This window comes from Aplysia californica, unplaced genomic scaffold (assembly GCF_000002075.1).
Source record: "Aplysia californica isolate F4 #8 unplaced genomic scaffold, AplCal3.0 scaffold00012, whole genome shotgun sequence".
NCBI lineage: Eukaryota > Metazoa > Mollusca > Gastropoda > Aplysiida > Aplysiidae > Aplysia > Aplysia californica.
The window spans coordinates 327835-350204 of record NW_004797282.1 but is presented as its reverse complement, the minus strand read 5'-3'; the positions used below and the strand labels follow the sequence as shown (position 1 = coordinate 350204).

General features: G+C 40.6%; 1 protein-coding gene across 1 annotated transcript in view; it reads right to left on the bottom strand.

Annotated features, from left to right (window-relative positions):
- LOC101864577 overlaps positions 1 to 22370 on the bottom strand; it is a 60815-nt gene that overhangs the window by 10836 nt on the left and 27609 nt on the right. Inside the window, exons 28-45 of the mRNA XM_035970408.1 lie at positions 22054 to 22130; positions 20509 to 20729; positions 19476 to 19847; positions 18808 to 18896; positions 16371 to 17028; positions 15244 to 15478; positions 14789 to 14919; positions 13544 to 13655; positions 12864 to 13009; positions 11337 to 11493; positions 10280 to 10397; positions 9445 to 9589; positions 8779 to 8904; positions 7840 to 7955; positions 5819 to 5974; positions 4738 to 4939; positions 2319 to 2643; positions 1056 to 1293 (exon numbers count right to left, since the gene is read on the bottom strand). Of these exons, the coding sequence (XP_035826301.1) occupies positions 1056 to 1293; positions 2319 to 2643; positions 4738 to 4939; positions 5819 to 5974; positions 7840 to 7955; positions 8779 to 8904; positions 9445 to 9589; positions 10280 to 10397; positions 11337 to 11493; positions 12864 to 13009; positions 13544 to 13655; positions 14789 to 14919; positions 15244 to 15478; positions 16371 to 17028; positions 18808 to 18896; positions 19476 to 19847; positions 20509 to 20729; positions 22054 to 22130 (3624 nt within the window). The remainder of the gene's footprint in view (positions 1 to 1055; positions 1294 to 2318; positions 2644 to 4737; positions 4940 to 5818; positions 5975 to 7839; positions 7956 to 8778; positions 8905 to 9444; positions 9590 to 10279; positions 10398 to 11336; positions 11494 to 12863; positions 13010 to 13543; positions 13656 to 14788; positions 14920 to 15243; positions 15479 to 16370; positions 17029 to 18807; positions 18897 to 19475; positions 19848 to 20508; positions 20730 to 22053; positions 22131 to 22370) is intronic.

Here is a 22370-nt window from a genome sequence, read left to right as displayed (position 1 = left end):
TACAACAGTATCTAGAAGCAATTGAAGGTCCTTTTCTGAGTCTGCTATTAAAACTGTGTCATCGGCATATCTGATGTTAATATTTTCGCCATTCACTTTGAGACCTGGACATTCTTCTATGTTTCTAAGGATTGTTTCACTGTATATGTTAAAAAGGTCTGGTGATAGAACACATCCTTGCTTCACTCCTCTTCTAATCTACTTATATTCACTGTATTCTCCATTAATTGGTACAGCAGCGTTTTGGTCCCAGTACAAATTCCTGAAAATTCTTAGATCTTTTCTATTTATGTCTAGCTTTTCCAGTATTTTAAATAGCTCATCAAGTCTAACTTTATCGAACGCCTTTGAATAATCTATGAAGCATACACACAGATCTTTCTGTGCTTCAATACATCTTTCCACTAACATTGTTATGGTGAATATAGCATTTCTGGTGCCCTTGTCAGGAACAAAGCCTGATTGTATTTTAGAAACCTCAGGTCTTAAACATTTTCTCAATCTTCCCATTAGTACTCGAAGCAAGATTTTTGTAAAATGACTTATAAGGCTAATCGTTATATGCATACCACACTCAGTGGCACCTGGCGTTTTAGGTAAAGCTATAAAAACTGACTTCATCTTATCTTCTGGGATCTCACCGCTGTCATAAATAGAATTTAAGAGCTTTGTTGTTATTTCAGTGCCTAGTTCTTCAAGCGCCACAATCACTTTAATTGGAATATTATCTGACCCTGTGACTTTTCCTTGTTTCATTCTCCTTACGCCAGCTTGTACTTCTGCTTTAAGTATTGGTGGTCCATTTATTTCATTCTTTATTACCGTTTTTTTCCTCTATTATCTTTGAAAAGTTCTATACTTGTTACAATCTCATTACTAACATCTGATTTGTGCTTGCTGAAGATACAGAGGCCTTTTCAATGTGTGATTTAGACCAATGCTCTAATTAAGAAAATGGATGTCTTAAAATTTTGGAAAGAGTTTTACAGAGCTTGCAACTGCATAAGGTCACAAGAACGCGCATTAATGGTTTAGACAAACAATGAGCACAGCACCTCTCCATAGAGTGCACAGGGGAGGCACTGTAGTCCATGTCCAGAATAGCCCTGGCATAGTTGACAATGTCAGCGCTGGAGTCTAGGGTCCTGTCGCCCTCGCTGAGGGAGGACATTGGTCGGGAAAGGCTGAACCCATCCGTCTGGGGGTCTCGATGAGCCGTGCTTGTTGTCGTTGTCGTCTTTAGGATGCCCTTGATTGGGGAGCTCTCTGGGCCTGTCATTGGTCTTTGGGGGGCTGAGATTACAGTCAAAGTATTGAGGTGAGGATTGTGATTGAATGTGCTTGTAGCCAGGAAATAAAATGAATGAGAAAAAAATTGAAAGAACAATAGTTTGTCCATCAATTTCTGACGATGACTAACACATCTTCAGAACAGAATATTATACTATGACTTTGCTTATTATACTTAAAAAAGGGTGCATCAGTAGTGATTGTCACGTTTTGCATTGGTAATACAAGATTAAAACAGATTCTAGAGGGACTGAAACAATGCAAGACCAAATCCGTCCCTTCATCACACATCCAATCACATCTCATGTAAAGAATGTAAGAAGAAACAAGAAATTAATTTCATAAAAAGTTAAAGATAAATATTAATTCTCCTCATCTTCTCTCATCTGTCAGCCTATTTCCTATCCGGATTTCAATCTTTCTCATTTTCTGTCTCAATTCTCTAGCATAACTCAATAAGTGGTTGGCAGACACTTTTACTCTTTATCCCTGAGGGGGGGGGGGGGGGAGGAGAACCCACTACGCCGGGTGGGCTTTTTTGGCACTAAATCTAAAAATGACAAAAATGTCATTACATGGGTCATTAAATCAAAACATGTAAACCTATTTTAATAGTTCTTCATCTAATGAATGAACTTCTGGAAAAAGGGACCTGTTTTCGGCAATTGCCAAAAAGTAATTTCACGTCAAAGTCGTCGTAAAGAAATGCGCTGAGCTGCTGACGTCAGCGGCTCACCGGACAGCAGTTCCGACCTGATCAGTTACCCTACTTGTGTGAAAAAAATCAAAATGAAACTGTGGTTTTTTAATAACTTAAAAGTTCAATTTCAAAATCACTTTATTTTTAAATGGTTACACTGACAAAAAAACTCTTTTTCTCGAAACTGCTGAGAAGAAAAACAGGCGTTTTGTCAGCTTACGGCAGATCATTTGTGTAAGACGTCCACCTGTCTAAGACAGACACTTTACTCCTCAACAATGGGTGGCCGTCTTAAGACATTTCCAACAGTACTTTCTGCCCAACTTACATCTGCTAAGAGACGATGGTTTCCGCGACCAGGTACTGGGGCTTATCGGCTTCCTGGTGGGCGATCTTGGGCTCCGGCCCCTTCCAGCACGAGAAGGTGAAGTCTTCCTCACTTTGGGCGAGTGTTCTGCACGTCTTGGTGACCTGGACGGCGAGCGAGCTGAGTACATCTCGCCTCCATCCCATGGCAGCGCGGGTTTGTCCACCAGGATGTCGCCCATGAGGTGCTCAGCCTCCATCAGCCGCTGGTCCATGAACTCAGACATCATGTCCTTCCGCCGCTGGTGGATCTCCTCTTCCATGTTCTTTAGGTTCAGTGTAGACACCTGAGAGAGGAAAAGACACAACAGACTTCAGGCTCAGCTTATACACCAGAGAGAAAAAGAAACAAGACACTTTAGGTTCAGCTTAGACACCTGAGAGAGGAAAAGACACCTGAGAGAGAAAAAGACACAAGACACTTCAGGTTCTGCTTAGACACCTGAGAGAGGAAAAGACACCTGAGAGGAAAAGACACCTGAGAGAGGAAAAGACACAAGAGACTTCAGGTTTAGCTAATACATCTGAAAGAGGAAAAGACACCTAAGAGAGGAAAAGACACAAGAGACTTCAGGTTCAGCTAATACATCTGAGAGAGGAAAAGACACAAGACACTTCAGGTTCAGCTTATACACCTGAGAGAGAAAAAGACACAAAGAGATTTAAGATAAGATAAGATAAAATACATCTTTATTGTCCAGATCTTGGCACACTGGTTTGGCGTTCACCGAGTACACACATACACATACACACACATACACACACAAATGTGCACACACACACATAGTATGCTTGCACTCACTCATGTTCATACAAATGCTATATTTATTATCATTATTATTATTACTACTATTTTTACTATTATTATTATTATCATTCTTCTTCTTCTTCTTCTTTTTCTTTTTCTTCTTCTTCTTCTTCTTCTTCTTCTTCTTCTTCTTCTTCTTCTTCTTCTTGTTATGATTATTATTATTATTAGTAGTATTTCTATTACTATTATCATTATTCTTATCATCCTCTTTTTCAGGTATAAAATTGACTCATACCATCATCAATACAAGCTATTCGCTCATTGACAGGTGTGTGAGAAGAACATAATATTGTATGTCCAAGTAAGACACCAGAAACACACACAAAATGGACGAGCCAAAAGTAAGACCAACAAAATAACCTACAGATCCGCCTTGTAGGAGGACCAATAATCCCAAATATCCTAGAGCAAAAAATGCAAGCTACACTTTTTAACAATCTAACAAGACTTATCATGTCAATGAAGGATTAAAAGAGAATACAACAAATAACAAATAAATAGACAAACAAATGATTAGACTATACACAAAACAAAATAAAAAATCAATCAAATATAAGAAAATGAAAGAATGACTGAGTGAATCATAGACGAAGAGTAAATGAGCATCTGCAGTAGAAGAATACAATGCAGACACTATCTAATCATTCTCATCTCTTTCATTCTTCTTTTCCCTCTCCTTTTCTTCTCTCTCTGCTAATCTGACAAACTTGCAATGATTCTTTACCAGCCCCCAAGACACGTTAAGTATGTTCATTCTTCTTTTTCTCCTCCACCTCTTCTTTCTCCACTAACCTGACATACATATAAGGATTTCTTACAGCCTCCTAAGACTTGAAAGGCTTGTACTTCCTCAGTACTTAAATTCTCCTTTTTTTCTCCCCCTCCTCCTCTTCTTCTTTCTCCACTAACCTCATCATCATCATTATAGCCTTTCTCACCCTGAATCAGGATATAGGCCACGAACAAACACTTTCCACCTTTCCCTATCCTGGGCTAGTCGCTTGATGTCACTCATCCATGTCTTCCCATTTTTTTGTACATCCATTTCCGTTACTCTTCTCCAGGTTCCACGAGGTCTTTCTCTAGATCTTTTACCCTGTTTACTTTCCTTGTCATGCTGACATAAATATGATTCCTTACAACCTCCTGAGACTTGAAAGGCTTGTACTTCCTCAGCACTTAAATTCTCCTTTTTTTCTCATCCTCCTCCTCTTCTTTTTCCTTGAAACTGACATACATATAATGATTTTTTACCACCCCCTGAGACTTGAAAGGCTTGTACTTTCTAAGTACTTTAATTCTCCTTTTTTCTCCTTCTTCTCCTCTTCTGTCTCTCCTATCCTGACATACATATAACGATCGATTCCTTACCACCTCCTGAGCCTCTGACATACAAACACGACAAGTCCTTACCACTGGTTGATACTTGAAAGACGTGTACTTTCTCACTATTATAATTGTTCTTTTTTCTCCTCCCCATCTCTTCTTTCTCCTTAAAACAGAAACACCATTACGACAAAACCTTACACCGCCTGAAACTTTGACACACACAAGCATAACAAGTCCTTACCACCGCCTGAGACTTAAAAGGCTTGGGCTCTCTCTCTATCATCTCCGTCCTCCTCTTCCTGTACTCCTCGTGCCTCTGATGGAACTTCTCCGTCATCCACTGTTTCAGCTCCTCCCTCTCCGCAGACGTCCTCTTCCTCAGCTGCTCATCCGCCTTCTTCACACTGAGGAGTTTCTCGCGGGGAGTCACCTTGCCGTATTTTCTGGTGAAGGAGTTTGAGTTTTCGTTAAAGAGAAAAATCACAAAAAGGTTGCAGAAAAGGAGCAAAAGAAGGAGCAAACCACAACCAAGCCTCCGCCAACCAACCACCATACAAAACACACATACACGCACATGCACACATATACGCGCATGCACCACACACACACACACACACACACACACACACACACACACACACACAAACAAACAACTAAACACACATCCTTCACAAAAAAACAAACACATAGGAGTAATATTCTAGTAGGCATTTTATGGAACTTGCAATGCAATTAGGTCATAAAAGTGCTGAAGATTAGAGATGTTACAAGACAGTAACAAACATAAAAAAGGAGGAGAGATAAGAACGATAGATGTTTCACAGGAAAGGAGGAACAAACCACATCAGAGCACCCACCAACCACCCATAAACACACAGCAGGGGCATAATAAAGGTACAAACAAATCTCCACAAAAACATATCTATGGTAAGTTAGTTATGAATTCACTTGAAAATAATGGAACTTGACCCATAGCAAAGATCAGGCCTACGTGTATGGATTCCACCCAGTCTTCTTCAAGATAGAGAGAAAGAGAAAATGAGAGATAAAGAAAGATGCAGAGACACAGGGAGAGTGGGAGAGAAAGAGAAAGAGAAAGAGGAGACGGGGTGGACTGAGATTTTTTTTAAACGAGAAAAAGAATTAAAAGAGATATAGAGAAAAAAGAGAAAGAAAAAAAAAAGAAAAAAAGAGAGAAAAACAATCTTTACATTTAAACAGGATCATCCAACAGTTAAACAAACAGGAACACTATATCTAATTTAACTGAACTAGCAGCGTCTGGTCATTAAAAAAACAAACAAACAAACAAACTTTCTCACCCATCCCTCTGCATCTGCTCCCTGGCGTCTTTCTCTAACTGCTCTGCTATCTCCTGGGAGAAACCGGCCGTCTGGAGGTCAACGCCCTCCTCTGCCAGCACCTCCCCGATTAGGTCTGTGAGCTCACTGCCTGCAGATGTGGTCAGTCCTCCACCGCTGGTGTCATGAGCAAATGAAGCAGGTCACACGCAAAGTCAATGACACACGTGGGAAAAGATAACTGGACTTTGTTTGATTGTTTGTTTGATTGTTTGATTGATGGCTTGTTTGATTGTTTGTTTGTTTGTTTAGCTTTAGTTTCATTTTAGTAAGAGTTTTACAGCATTTGCGACACAAACAGGTAAAAAAATATTCCAAAGATCAGAGGTTTTACTAAATATCTGTCCCCATGGACTTACGCACCCCCGCATAATTTAGAAAAATTGGATCATTATTTGCATAATTTCTGATTATTTTCCTTTATCATTCTTTGAAAAAATTAACAGAATAGCATAACTTCACATTTTTGGGCTCAGTTTGCATAATTTCAGAATTTTTCTTGCATAAAACGACGGGGAAAGAAATATAGAGTAACGTACAAAAAAAAAGAAGGAATAGAAATAAAGATGGTAAAAATCTGTTTGTTTTTTAGTTTGTTTGTTTGTTTGAGTTTAGAGAAGCACACTGATCTAATAATGGTCACTGAACGCAGCACAAGGCAAGACAGAAACAAAAGATGGAAAGAGAAGAAATAAGACCAACTGGGGGCATCTTACAACATGAAAACAACATACAAATGGGCCACGATGGCGTGGAATCAGGCTCTCGTCAATTTTTTGGCATGTCGAGTTATTGGCATCATCTTAAATGAAAAAAAAAATCAGTTTATCTTGAATACAAGTCCATGTATTGGCAAATGAAACAGGTGGAGTCACCTGATCTCAGAGGTAAAATTAGTGAGAAAATGGCCGCCAAAGATTAGTTATTTCCTTAGTTTGAGAGTATGTGGAAAATTTACATTTTTTTGTGCCTATAATCAACGTTTTTCAGTAAAATCTACACAGAAATGTGTTCTTAAATAGGTGTGAACGGTGTTGAACCAAAAAACAAAAATTTGATAAAAATCCACAAGCCTGCAGGAAAATGCCAGTTTCTTCCCTTTGATTCTATTGACGAGCATCTGATTTCACCACGTTGCCTCACAAATGGAGTAGGATTGGAAAAAAGATACTACGGGACCCACAGGTATATCCCATGACAAGAGATGTGTATACCCCCACACTTTTTTTCACATCTTGAACAAAAAGTCGAGATATCTACAATAGAAAGGGGTGGGAGTCACCCGATGTCTGAGGTAAAATAAGCATGAAAATAGCTATCAAAGTTTGGCGACTTTTAAAGCTTGTGTCCTTGGAAACAGCAAATTTACAATTTTTTTGCCTCTGATTAACGTTTTTTCAGGAGAATGCACACAGAAATGCATTTTTAAATGGATCATAAGAGGTGCTGTGCAAGCAAAAACAAAAAAAATCGATACAAATTTCCCAACTTGCAGAAAAATGTCAGCTTTTGGGATTTCATTATTTGGCCGACCACCTGATTTCATCCCAAGTTTTCACACACACTCACACTCACACTCACACACACACACACACAAGCACACACGTGCACACGCACATATACACACACACAGACAACAAACACCCACACACCCACCCACACACACACACACACAGACAACAAACACCCACACACCCACCCACACACACACACACAGACAACAAACACCCACACACCCACCCACACACACACACACAGACAACAAACACCCACACACCCCCACACACACACACACATGCCCACACCCACACACAAACACACACAGACAACAAACACCCACACACCCACATGCCCACACCCACACACACACACACACACACACACACACCCACACCCACACACAGACACATACACACATATATATAAATACAGAGAGAAAACATCAGTAAAGACTACACCTGAAGATTTTTGACTCCACTGACCTGCGAGAGCTGAGTGTGCCTCTGGACTTTGCGGAGCGTGCGCTCACTAGTGGAGACCTGGCCGATGTCTTCGGAGCAGGGACTCCCTTTCCACTTCTCTCCTGCTCCTCTTCTTCCTGGGAATTTTTTTAAAGTTTTAGTAGAGATTTTACAGCGTTCGCAACTGCATAAGGTCATATTAGCGCCAGAAGATTAGAGGTGTTACAAGAGAGTAACAAACGCATAAAAGAAGAAGGGGAGATAAGGGCGATAGATGTTTGATAGGAAAGAAGAAGCAAACCACACCAGAGCACCCGCCAACCACCCACTCCTGGGATTTTAACAAGAATAATCTAAACTCAACTTTTTCAGACAAGGGGACATTTTTTTCACTTTGACATTTCCCTGAAGGAAGAGATAAAGCCTATTCTTTTCTTTTTCAAGTTTGTGCTGTGGTATCCTTTCTCAGACTCATTATAACTTACCATACAGTGAGATGAAGGGTGGTGGGGTGGAGGGAGGGGGAAAGAAGTGACATGAATGAGTTAAATATTCAACATTCATCCCAAAAAATAGATCCATTAACCAAACAGATATATTGGACAAGAAAAAGAAGAAAAATAAAATGGAAATAAAAACGAAAAAACAAACTTGTATATACTGTATTCTATAGATGCCATGTTACCTCTATAAACAACTTACTCTGATCATTTTGGAAACTGTACATTTACACACACAAAGTGAGGTATATTCATCACTTACCTCTTTATCTTCTTAGGTTATTGGTCACAAATAAATAAATATACAAACCGCCAAAACAATTTTTTATTTAAAAATCCCTGTATATTCATCACTTACCTCTTTTTCTTCTTAGGTTATTGATCTCAAATAAATAAATACATAAATAAACCTCAAGAAAAGCTAATAAATTTTTTAAATCCTTGTATATTCATCACTTACATCTTCTTCTCCTTCCAAAGAGTATCTCAGTTCTTTGTGTTTCTTTCGCCTTGACCTCTCCGGACTGGGGGATCTCGACCTCTGCACCGATATGGACGCATTCACATCTTGAATAGTATCCAAAAGCTGTGAATAGGTAGGTCAACATTAGCAGGAATGAGGGTGTGAAAGAGAGGAAAAATCGATACAAATGCCAAAAATTTTAAAAATTAAAACTAACAAAGCAAACACAGAAGATAGAGTACAAACAGATTGGTATTTTTTATCCAATTTTGAGTTCAGCAACAAGAGAGTGATTATTTAAAGCTGGAAAAAAAAACAAGACAGATGAACATAAATAACAGAGGAGCAGATGGTAAGAGAGATACGAAAAGTGGAAGAAAGAAAAAATGACTGTCAGCAGACAATACTTTGTTTGAATAAGGAAAAGCTCATTGACATGATAACTGTCACTGAGTGCAAAGAAAACGGCACAATAGAAAAATGGAAAAAAAATACATGAACAAAGCAAAAGAAAAGAAGTAGGACCTACCAGTAGTGCCCTAAAACCACCCTCAGGACAGGCTGATTTTGATAAATTAGCAAGACAACAAAATAAACAGTATAATGATTCTTCAAGTATAAGAGGAGCAAATGAAAAAAAAAAAGAAAAAGAAAAAAACGTACCAAATGAGAAGACTTGAAATCCCTCTCAATGTTCTGCGACATTTCGTCGATGGCTTTGATTTGGTCGGTCATGTCCCGGAGTCGTCGAATCATGGAAGACTTGGGCTCCGAAACGCTGCTGCGCGGTAACACGGCCACAGACAGACTGGAGAACATGCGAGTTGTATGAGTGTGAGGAATAGATCGCAAGGGACTTAGAGCCTACTTTCAAGATGGGACCTATTGGCATGTTAAGCTTCTATTTTTAAAATGACCTATATAATGTCTCATAGGGCATTAAAATTCAGTAGCAAAAATAATATGGCTTGAAAACTGTCATTAACTGCGGGAGGACTGAGTTAAACAACAATTTCTTATACCCTTTACCACTCAATTTCTTCATTTTCATCCCTCAAATCAAAGCAATGACAGAAATGAACTCCAATCCATCCAAGACTTATCAAACTTAGCCAAAAAGAAAAATATGTAACCTGCCTGTAAAATCAATTATTAAACCTGCATTACATTACTATTGATCATTCTATGTCAGTTATTTAGGAGACCATGAAGAAGAGTCATTGCTAGGGATCTTCAAACACTTCTTTTAGTTTTAGTAAGAGTTTTACGGCACTTGCAACTCAATAAGGTCATATAAATGCCGAAGATTTGTGGTGTTACAAGAGAGTAACAACCATAAAAAAGAAGGAGAGATCAAAATAATAGATGTTTGATAGGAAAGAAGGACCAAACCACACAGGAAACAATGAGCTGTGATCATTGTTATTTGCAAAGACATGGGGGTTATACTTTACATTTACCAACAAGACATCATATAAAACAAGTATCTGTGACTTACGAGTCATCCCGAGGTTTAAGTCCGTCAAACAGTTTGACCGTCACAGAGTCGTAGCCCCGGGGTGGAGCTCTCGAGTCTCTGGGGGCAAACTTCTCCCTCAGCGTCTCCTCCATGGCGTCTGTTGGACAGAGCACAAACTATTCCCAAACTGCACAAATGTATATTTAGATACTTCGGCCATTCCAACTTACAACGTAAAAACCGAGCAATGCTATGAACTAACATGAAAACAACCAACTTGTATCCTGCGCGTTCATTTGATCTTATGCAGTTGTGAGCGTAGTACAACTTTTACCAAATTGAAAACTGCACAACACCTATGTCTACACCAGGAGCATCCTAGTCTGGTGGTAAGGCAACAAACTTGCAGGCTGAAGGTTGAGGACTCCAATCCCTGTTTTCCTGGGTAGAATGAAGCATCCTTGGGAAAAGCACTTTACCTCATTTCACTACATTTGGAGAAGAATACTTGAAGACAGGCAGTGACTAAAGATGTGAGTGAAAGCTTAATACATCTTTATTAAACAAAGCTTATCCTTATCTACAAACTTTTAGGTGTTTCAAGCTTCCATTAACATGATTTAGATCATAACATAGGAGGTGAGCTACCTCAGCCCTGCCTGTCATGAGCTAACCCAGACTTAGAAGGATAAAGCATCACAGCATACAGATTGACATATCTAATTTTTTTTTTAAGTTTCCCTGTAATAGAATAAAGCTTACTTATATTTATATTAGTTTATAGTCCAAGGGACATGATCAGGTTATTAAGTATAAGTTGTTGATTAAAAGATCGTTAGCCCTTTTAAGGACAACAGGAAGTACAGAAGAATAATAAACATACATGGCAGATAACTAGCAGGTGTTTGTACACTACATTCCCTACCCGGTACTCGGGAATTGAATTCTTTCCTTTTGTGAGTGATGGAAAAGAGCCTAACAACTACACCATAGACATGGGTCAAAGTTTATTTTTCCACATTGTATCATCTTCTTATCTTAGATAATACCCGGGTACCATTTGTTCACCAATCTGTAGCACTAGATGCCGCCCTACCTATCTGGTGAGCAGTCCTCTCCGAGGCCAACACAGCAGTGTCCAGTTTGTCCTGGTCCACAGCCGCCTCCTGGGCCTTGGTTCTGTCCGGGATGTCCTTCAGAACTGATGACGCTCTGATGTCCACCACATTCAAGAACGCCCGGCCTCTTCCAGTCTGACAGGACAAAGAGTCATGGTTAAAACATTGCTAAAACATTTGATAAACGAGAACGTTCTGAAACAAGGGTTATCCTTATAATCATCCAACAACAATTTCATGTTTAGTTTAATTTCAGTTACATCCCAACTCACTTCATTTTTTTTCTCAGAAATTCACACACCTAAGGAAGCAATAAAAGACTTAAAATCATCTTGCATATTTCTGAATCCCTAATAACAAATGGAAACTGGGAGAACGGCACTGTATAAAATTTTTTTACAAAAAGCAGATTTAAAAAAGGAACCAAATACTGGCTCAGTGTTGAATGAATAAATCAGATGCTTCTTTTAAACTTTTAATGCACAGAAAATACAGAAACATGTCTGTGGTGTAGCCATAATGCTCTTTATTATCTCACTCAGAAGACCTGAGTTCGATTCCCAGGTGGGGAGAATTTTTACAGTTTCTCTGTCTTTTTGCTGGGACATTATATCTTTCTTAATCTCAGTCGTCCTTGACAGGCAAGGCTAAAGCCTCTCTTCTAAATGATCTGAATTGTGTAAGCGGGGGTGTAAAATACCTAAAATGAAAGGGAAAAAAAGGGTAAGTCTCATTACTTTTTCTTGAAATCTAACAACATTTAGAAGCTTCATCTCACCATGCAGCAACACCCCTTGGGTTTGAGTCTTAAGTTAATCATTGTTAAGAAATTCAAATAGAGAGACTCAAATTGTAACCTACAGCAACCCAGCAAAATAACAGCGACATTTCCTAAAAATTAGAACAACTCATTGAAAATACCGATGAGAAGAAGTAGTGGGCTGAGCTATAAAGCCAAGGAACCAACCGCACGTAATGCTGATGCACCTAATGGCTTCACCACAGATGCCATTCTTTTCTTTCTCTGCATTGAAAGTTAAAAAGACACACATTTGGTTTATTCGTTTTACATTAAGAAAGCGAATCACCGATCTTTGAAACTTTACGGCAATCAGTTTGTGACTATGGGATATGTGTACATGAAATATAAGCAGCCCTTAACTCTATATCTCCAGCAAGCCACTTCCAGTGGCTTGGGCACATTCCAATACGGCGATTTCAATGTCTAATTAAAATTGCCAATAATAGGTCTCTTATAACCAGAAGATGTTTCATTAGACGAAGAGCTATCAAACTAGGTACATTTATTTTGATTTGATGATCAATTTAGAGACGTATGTGTCATTCTTAGATTTCGTACCAAAAGAGGGTCCCTGCATAGTGGGTTGTATTTTGTTTGTTTTTTATAGTAGAGGGTTTTACGGCACTCGCAACTGCATACGGTCATTTGAGCTCCTCAGAGAGAAAGAGTTAAAATAAGTAGCAAAATAAACAAGCCAACTCACAGGGTCGCTGGGCGCTGCATGAGCAGCCACCCCGCTCTGTGAGTCCTGGTCAGCGAAGCGTAGCCCCATGAAGATGTCCGGAGGCACCAGGTTGTTGTGACGCTTCAGGTCGTACTCACGCAATGCCTCCTCGATAGGATCCGAACCTGGGGGTAAAATCGCAGATAAACTCAAGTAAACTGCAGTCAAAAATTTGTCGCGCAACTTATCCTCAATTATCTCTTTAACAGGCCAGTCATTGAGACCCAATTTTTGCACAGCAGTATGTATCAATTTGTCATAATTTAATCATATTTTCGCATAACAATTGAGGCTAGTTTAAAAAATTAAGCCATCCCCCCCCACCTCCTTCTATCGCAAATATCTCAGCTTCTATTCAAGATAGCTGGGTATTTTTTATGCCAAACGCAAGACAATTGGATAAGCTTGGAGATAATACTAATAACTCTATATGCCCCAAAATTGACGGGCACCTGATTCCACAGCGTTGTGCCACACATTATGATATAAAAAGAATCATTTTAATTTACAAATGAAGTTCCATTCAAAATACTATTCCAAACAAACAAATATTAATGTCAGTGGCCATCGCTGAATACATTACACACACACACGCGCACACACACATACACACTCACACACACGCACACACACACACACACACACACACACAAACAAACCTGTGTCCTTGGTGATGGAGGTGGCTGCCTCAGCAGTCCTCACAACCTCCATGGCGGGATCAGTGGCCATGGCTGCGTCCACCTGCTCCTGGGTCATGGTGCTGAAGTCCACCTGCAGCCAACCGACAAGCAAAACATGGCAATTTATCTGACTGCAGTAGAGCTCTGATCAGCAAAACATGGCAACTTATCTGACTGTAGTAGAGCTCCGATCAGCAAAACATGGCAACTTATCTGACTGCAGTAGAGCTCCGATCAGCAAAACATGGCAACTTATCTGACTGCAGTAGAGCTCCAACAAGCAAAACATGGCAACTTATCTGACTGCAGTAGAGCTTCGACAAGCAAAACATGGCAACTTATCTGACTGCAGTAGAGCTTCGACAAGCAAAACATGGCAACTTATCTGACTGCAGCAGAGCTTCGACAAGCAAAACATGGCAACTTATCTGACTGCAGTAGAGCTTCGACAAGCAAAACATGGCAACCTATCTGACTGCAGTAGAGCTTCGACAAGCAAAACATGGCAACTTATCTGACTGCAGTAGAGCTTCGACAAGCAAAACATGGCAACTTATCTGACTGCAGTAGAGCTTCGACAAGCAAAACATGGCAACTTATCTGACTGCAGTAGAGCTATACTTCTCCCTCCGAGACTTAACTTTGACAACACACTCTACGGAACATTACAGCAACTGCAGCTAACCTGCACTTATCACTACATGGCATTGGACAGAAGGGCGAGAGAGCAGCTGTTGCTGGATCGATAACAACAACAACTATAAAAATCTGACTGCACTAAATCACGTGCTTGTTGAAAAAAAAAAAGTACATTGACAAAAAGATCATGATAATTTTAGAACTCGAGTTCATTTATTTTAGAAATAAGTCACTACTAAATAAGTGACACAGATGTAATGATTAGGCTCTGCGTCTGAAATCATCATGCAGGCAACAGAAAAAAACCCACAATAAAAGTCACTCAGTGTGGGGGGAGGAGCAAGACAGACAGAAACGACTAGAAAGAAAGAAAAGACGCAAACACATACAGAGGATCAATAGTCAAACAAATCAAAATAGCTCCCTTAAAGGCACCAATTTTGTTCAGGGACATGAGAATTGATATCTCTCTCATCTAAGAGATGAGCCAAGAAAAAGAAGCTAGAGTATCATCCACACCCCCCAGCGTGACTGTGTTAAAGTTCTGGTAATGGAACTTGTAGAAAAGAAAAGTGTGAGACTCACCTTGGCCTTGACCCGTTTGGCAGCATGCCTGTGCATGGCTTGTGCCAACTGCATGTGCAGTGCCGAGTTTGTCTCATTGACCTCCGGACCAAACAAGTTCTCGCCAAGCTTCAGATAGCTCTCAAATATACCTGTGCAGGGGGAACAAGCTAGTTGAAAGACATACCTATCATGTGGGACTCTAAATAACTTCATACAGATTGGTACATATGGTGTGGATTTGATTGAGGTTTGAGTATACAAACGCATAATGACAGCTTCTTTACTGTTGAGAAACAAATGTCTTCCAAAGAAATTTTCATTACAAGGCAAGTTCCTCAAAAGTACATTATTTTGGAAGACATGCATCTGCTCCTCATACCCTTAAAAGTAAAAGGAAATATTCGTTCTTACTTAGCAAAAAAGAAGAAGAAATGAAAACATGAAAAAAAAATTTTTATGATCGTTGGACGCACCAGTTGGCAGAGCAAATCCATCGCTGACAGGAGCGTCCATGCCAGCAACATCAGCACCTGTGGCCACTGGACGTCTGGGACTTGCTGATTTGGATCGCCCATCTTCTTCTTTCCCTTCCTCCTCCTCAGCGACATCCTCTTGCTCTGCCCGAGATCCTTCTCTCTCCGACAAAGTTCTCTCCGAGGTCTGAGACCGCAGAGATTGAGACCTCAAGGACTGGGACCGCATCGACTCCTAGCAGAGATGGAGATAACGTGAAGATAATGAGACTGTATATGTGATGCAGTGTGGTGAAATCAGGCACTCACCAAATAACGAAATCAGAGAAACTTGCTTTTTTCCAGCAGGTGGGAAATTTTTTTATTGAATTTTCGTTTTTTGGCTCATCCCTTTTATGTCCATAAAAGAAAAAGGTTTCCATTTGAATTTTACTGAAAAACATTGATCAAAGGGACAAAATATCTCTTTTTCAATTTGCAAGGACTCTTTAGCTGTTGGAGTTACTACACTTTGGCAGTCATTTTCTCACTAATTTCACCACTGAAACCAGGTGACCTCACCTCCTTCAATCTTAACTATCTTGACTTCTATTCAAGATAATTGGATATTTATTTCACTGGAAGCAAGGCAAATGAAAGCTTTCAGATGACACCAATAACTCGACATGCCCAAAAGTTGATGAGCTCCTGATTCCACCGCGTCGTGACACATTTTCTTCTGTATTATGTTATCTATTTTAGAGAACAGAAAGGATCCGTTGATGCTTTGTTTCATTTCGTCGCCTCAGAATTATTTTGCCCGTAGTGTATTTAAATATAGAGTGCACTTTGGACAAAATAATTCTTAGGCGATGATTTGTTGAATGACATAAAGCATTGGCCTGCTTATACTATAATAGTAGGACGTGCATTACAACTGCTGATTCAGTCTGTGTTCTATTTCTCTATTCCAGCCATTCATTCAGTCTTTAGCTTTTCCCCTCCTGCCATTTAGTTGTCTTGGTGCACTCTTTACAGCCTAATTCAAGAGCCTCTTTCACAAACATAATGTCAAAGAAACATAGTGAGGGAGAAAAACAAAAAGCTAATCAAAATTCATTTATGTGAATCAAGCCAATCCTTCCTACCAGAGATTTCCGAAGCTCCTCAGAGCCCTCTAGATGCAACAGCTGCTGTCCGGCTGCGTGCTGTGCGGCCTCCTCTCGGCCCTGCATGATCTGCTCCTGGAACTGTCTCAGCAGCCTGTGCCGCGTCTCCTCCACCACGTTGCTCTGTCTCTGGCGCGCTAGATCTGCCTCGCTGGCACCGTACGACACACCTGGCGGAAGAATCCTCAGGAGTGGGAAGCCAGACGGAGCCGATGCTGATGTCTGCTCGGCTGGAGCTGACAGTAGAGGGAGGGGCCTCTGTTCATAGGGAGGCGGGGGATACCGCTGGAGGAAAGGCAGCGGCTGATCTGACGGTCGGGGCGCCGTAAAGGATGATGAAGCCTGCTGTTGTGCTTGAGGAGGCATGAGAGAGAAAGGAGGAGGACGAGGGGAAGAATGCGAAGCGTAATGTGATTGAGAATGAAACTGAGGAGGAGCAGGTGGAGGCACTTGAGATAAAAATCTGCGCAGATTCTGAAATGGTTCATGTTCCTGTGTGGGTGGGTCAACGCGCAGCAGAGGCAGTTTGGGCACACCAGGTCCCTGGTTGTGGGTCGGGGCAACACCGGACGAGGTCCAGGCTTGGAACGGAAGATATGGAAGATGGATGTTTTCTCCAGCACTGCCGGATGGAGGTCTGAACAAAAGCAAGAAAACAAAAAACTGTGAACATAATAAGAGAAAAGAAGTATTTTGAGAGGGAAAAATATATGAATGGTAGGTGGAAGCCTGAAAACATGAACATACAAACTTGGGCCAACGTGCGAAGAAGTAGTATTTTTTAAATTTTATTTTGGGTAAATTTTTTACAGCGCTCGCAACTGCATAAGGTTATATGAGCACATGGGCTATATCAAACATTTTTAGTTGTGAGAAATTTTGAATTTTGCCCAGGTAGCGGCCGAAGCCTACTCTTATCGATTTTAGACCACCAAGGGATCTTTCATGTGCGCAACTTGTACACGAGATCTCCAAGATTTTTCGCCCTTGTCCGAGAAGGCGAAGCGTAGATCTCTCCTACCAGAGGATCAGGGGTGTAGCTGAAAGACAGCAGTAAGAAGGAGCCAAGGAGTAGCAGTAAAAAGGCTATAGAAAGAGTCAGAAGCCCAGAGGAGGGGTAAAGGAGGTGAGGAGGTGGGGGCAGAACATTGCTAGAGAGCAGGAAATGTGGTGAAAGGAGACAATTTTAGAGAAGAAAATTTTTCGGTCGCTACCCGGATTAGAACCAGGGACCTTTGAATGAGAGGCGAACACCTTAACCTCCAAGCCACGAGAACCCCCAAAGAAGTGGTACACAGTCCAACCTGCTCTGATGGCCACCTGTGTTAGACTTGCACAAACGGCAACTTCCCATTTCCTTCCTTGCATACTTTTTACATTAAATAAAACTCTGTAAGATGGCCACCGGCAAAAGACAGCCACTTCTAACCTGAAAATAGGTGGCCATCTTGAACAGTTTCGACTTCTTTTTTAAGACAAGAAAAAAGCTAATGGAGGTCTGACAGAAAACATGTAGATATAATAATGTACATGTAAATGTGCAGAGCATGGAATATTTCGAAAAAAGAAAATAAGAAAGTTATATAGAAGTCTGAATGAAAACATATGGATATACGCATAGACAAATGAAATATTTTGACATTAAAAAAAAGGAACGTTGAGCTAAAGAAGAAGAGAATTACCAAAGATCTGGTGTATACACATGGTAGCAAAGAGCAAGTGGCTGGTTTGAATTAGAAGAAACAGATGTCATAAAATAATATAAGCTTTAACGGATCACATCTTATCCATCTACTGTCAAATTTTGACAATAACCAAGACAAAAATATTAACAATGTGTTTATAAAGAAGGAAATTCATCTGAATTTAAACCATTTCGAGAGACAAACAGAGACAGAGAGTAAAACATGAACCAGCAAAATTAATATATCAAAGAGACAGAAGAAATGCAAATGATTTAAACAAGGCCAATAACTTTCCAAACAAAAGATGCAGATAATTATACTTTCCCTTCAAGTTCATGCATTGAATATATGTAGGATGGACAAACTAAACGATAGTAAAACTACATTGTTAACACATATAAGAAACTTTCCTTTAAACACTTACATGTCACTGACACAGCTGTTTCATGAGTGGGCACTGAGGTGAGTTCTTCAGCAAAACACTTCAACCCTTGCTCAAATAACTGGTTTCTTCACCGCAGTGGCCAACAATGACATGCCACTGTTTCAATGTGAGATTTGATATCATTGACAATCATGCACATCTTTGTAAAACAAATCTCCATCAAAAATCAAGGAAATTTTCTTTTCTTTTGCCCTTTTCTGTAACCCAGTCTAAAAAATTTAGTCTCGGCATAACCAGAATGTTTAAGGAGTGAAAGAACAAATAAGATAACCAAAAAACTGCATACCCTGGATAACTAGAGAAGACTTGTTGGGCTCTCTGGCTGATCTGTTCACTGTGTGAGGCGGACAAATGTCGACCTCCAGGGTGGGGAACCTGTAAAATCAGGAGGACAACACAGATTTACACAGCTTGCTTGTTTGTTTGTTTGTTTGCTTGTGAAATTGTTTGCTTGTTTAATTGTTTGCGAGTAGAGTCGCAAGAAGAAAGTGAAAGAAAGAAAAATTTCAAAAAGACCAACATGGAGAGTGATTTCAGCCTGATGGTTCTGAAGTTATGTTGACATGTTTAAACTGAAAGAAAGGAACACTTTGACAACTTTCACTTGATGATTCCAGAAATGCAATTATGAGTGTAGCAGTTGCAAAAAGGTAGGTAGATATTTTATGCAGAGTTTGAGGCTATTGCTCACATCACATAAAGCATACACATTTTAGAGAGGAAACTTCTGTGAAAAAGCATAAATTATAAATGAAGCACATGTCAGTAATATTTTAAGAAAATATTTTGTGTAGTTAAACAGAGTTTTCATAATAGAATAGTACAGGTTGTACTGTACACTTTTATCCGGGTGTTAATAATCATTGTAGATTTTTATCACTAGGTTGAGTTAGGGAATTATTCAGACTAGATGCATGAAGAAAGAAAAGAAAGAAAAATTTGCGCAAGTCCCACCTGAGTAGTTTCGGCCTGAAGGTTCTGAAGCTCAGACAAGGCTTCCCTCATGTGGCCGCTCTGCTTGCTCTTGCTCGACCGCCTGCGAGAGTGACTCAGCTGCTTGGCTGACGACTGAGACACTAGCTCTTCGTGAAAACTGATTGTCTGAGCGATTGTGTCATCATCGCTCCACCCGGCCACATTTCTGGACGGGGAGTTCCCAACGTGAGGCTGCTGAGACCTGACCGCCCGCTGAGGAGAGGCGGCATGGTGGACATTGTTGGAGGTCTGTTGTGCCAGGCTGGGCGGGAAAACCTCCGGTACTGGGGAGCCTGGGAGGGGAGCCCCGTCCACTGCACCCATCAGCGCAAGCATACCACGGTGCTGGACCTGAGGTAAAAAAAAACAATAAAAGGAAACTTTGACCATCAAATTACTTTTTGTTTCTCTTTACTGTGGGGGAAGGGGGGGGAGGGGGGGAGGAGAGGATCCTTGTATTTGTCGGGCATTTTGCATTTTGCTCCTTTTTGTTCAACTTTCACTCAATTTTTAAAAAAACTCAACACCTTTCAAGTCCATTTTAAAAAACAAAATTCTGTGTGATCCTCACTGAAAAACATTGATGAAAGGTTAAAGAAAAAATGAAAATTTGCAGTTTCCAAAGACACTCAAGCTTTGGAAGTCACCAAACTTTGGCAGCCAATTTCTCTTTAATTTTGCTTCTGACACCTGGCGACCCCCACCTCCTTCAATCAAAGATATCTCGACTTCTATTTACTTTTTCCATCAGAAGCAAGACAAACAAACAAGTTAAAAGATAAAAACAACTTCAAATACCTAAAAATTCATGAGCGGCTGATTGCATGGTGTTGTTAACAAATGTAAGGCAGCTATTGGAGTTACCAAACTTAGGCGGCCCTTTTATTGCTTATTTCATTACTACAAGAGTTAATGCTCAGATGCTACGGGATCACTACCAACAACAACAACGATGACGAAGTATTCCTAAGAGCAGTCAATCAATATAGCACCAACAAAACCACTGGCTAACCTCAAAGATGCGTCTCAACTCTCCCCGGATGATTCCTTGCAGCTGACTCGCCACATCTCCACCAAAGCCATTCTGTGACTGGCTGCCCATTACCACTCTCCTGGGCGATGCTGCTCTCCTCGGCGATGGCGCAGTGGGAAGAGGCTGCCTCAGGCTGTCAGCCTGGCTGTGGTTGCTCTTGTGGCTGGCTGGTGGGGGGGACAGGTTGGGTGTCTGGGCTCCTAGTGATGTAAAATGCATATGGTAGGGCAATATAGCTTGCAATGTGGAATCGATAACTTTTCTCTTGGTACTAAAACCCTCGAGTAACTTTCTCTTCGTTTCAATCTAACTTGCCAAAACAGTTGTCTTTCATTATTTTGATGAGTGCATGATTTCACCACGCTGCCTCACATATGATCGGCGCTTCTTGCTTGGTACAAACAATAAGATACTGACTCCACAATGGTCATTTAATGTCATTTTTTTTAAAAGCACTCAACCAGAAATAACAAAAGAGACAGGAAAAAAAAAGAGCTTACTTCAGAAATCGTCAAGCCACAGACAAATCCTGAGATGACAAATAACTGGGTAGTATGTTAGGTTTTAAAGTAGAGCACTGGACACTTAAGGAGGCAAACTCTTCCATGATGCAGACTAAAAAAGTCTGAATTCAATGACAGAACAAGGTAAAAATAAGTCACAACCCAGCTCCAAGTACATAGGAGCAGTAAGGATCTACTTCAGCCCTCCATTTGGAACTTTCATAACTATCTTCCCACATCCAGGGTCTCTGCTCGCCGTGGGGCCAACATGAAAGGTAGCCTTGATATCATGCACGAAAGACAAACAATATCTATGGGGGGGGGGGAGGCTGGATAGACGTTTACCAGAGGAGCTCATATCCAAAAAGCAAGGAGGGAAAAATTCTTCAAAATTCTAAAACTCCACGCAGGATCTCAAGAGAGAAGCTGCCTGGTCAGAGGCACAAGTAATGATGACAAAATTCCATACGTAAATATCAAGAGAGTCTCGCTTCTCGTTCATTTTAAATGGACACCTCAGTGCCTAGAAAGAAGGCTGCTGTTCGCCACAGGTCCTCCAGGCTCCCGTAGAGAAGAGTGAAAAATGGCCCAACCAGCAGACGTTGGTCCACCCCCCGGGGCGGTGCTACTGACTGAAGTGTCTCTAGGCCTTTTCCAAATTGGGAACATTAACTTGTTCTTATGTACAGTACAATTGTAATTGGGCTGATTCACCAATGTCATGCTCATAACTGTGCCTGAACTGCAACATGGAACTGCTTCTCTTTCTTTCCTAATCCTTACTATCGTCATTTTTTCTTCTACTTCTTTTGTATGTTTGTCACACTCTTGTGACCCGCTATTTCCAGGGCGCCTTGATAGTCCAAGCAGACTTTGTGCTGTTGAAGCTAGAGAGGTGAGTAGAGTAGGTCTGATTCCCTGTAAGGACTTCTCTGTTGACATCCACCCCTTGGCGCTCATATGACCTTATGCAGTTGCGAGCGCTGTAAAACCTCTACTAAAACTAAGACGTTGGTCCTACCTGGTGTACTCTCCGGTTTCACTGGTGTGCTGCTGTCCTTAGGCTGGGGCACTCCCCCTGTCCCTCTCTCAGGAGACCTGGGAGAAAGTTGTATCAATAAGTGAGGCATTTTCTTTGTTTGGTACTTCCAGTTCAGGTTAATAGTAATAATAATATGTGTCGCGACACGGTGGAATCAGGCGCTCGTCAGTTTTTTGGGCATGTGGAGTTATTGGTATCCACTTAAAGCTTGTTTATTTGTCTGGCTTTTGATTAAAACAAAATCCATTTATCTTTAATAGAACTCAAGATATCTAGGCTTGAAGAAAGTAAGTGAG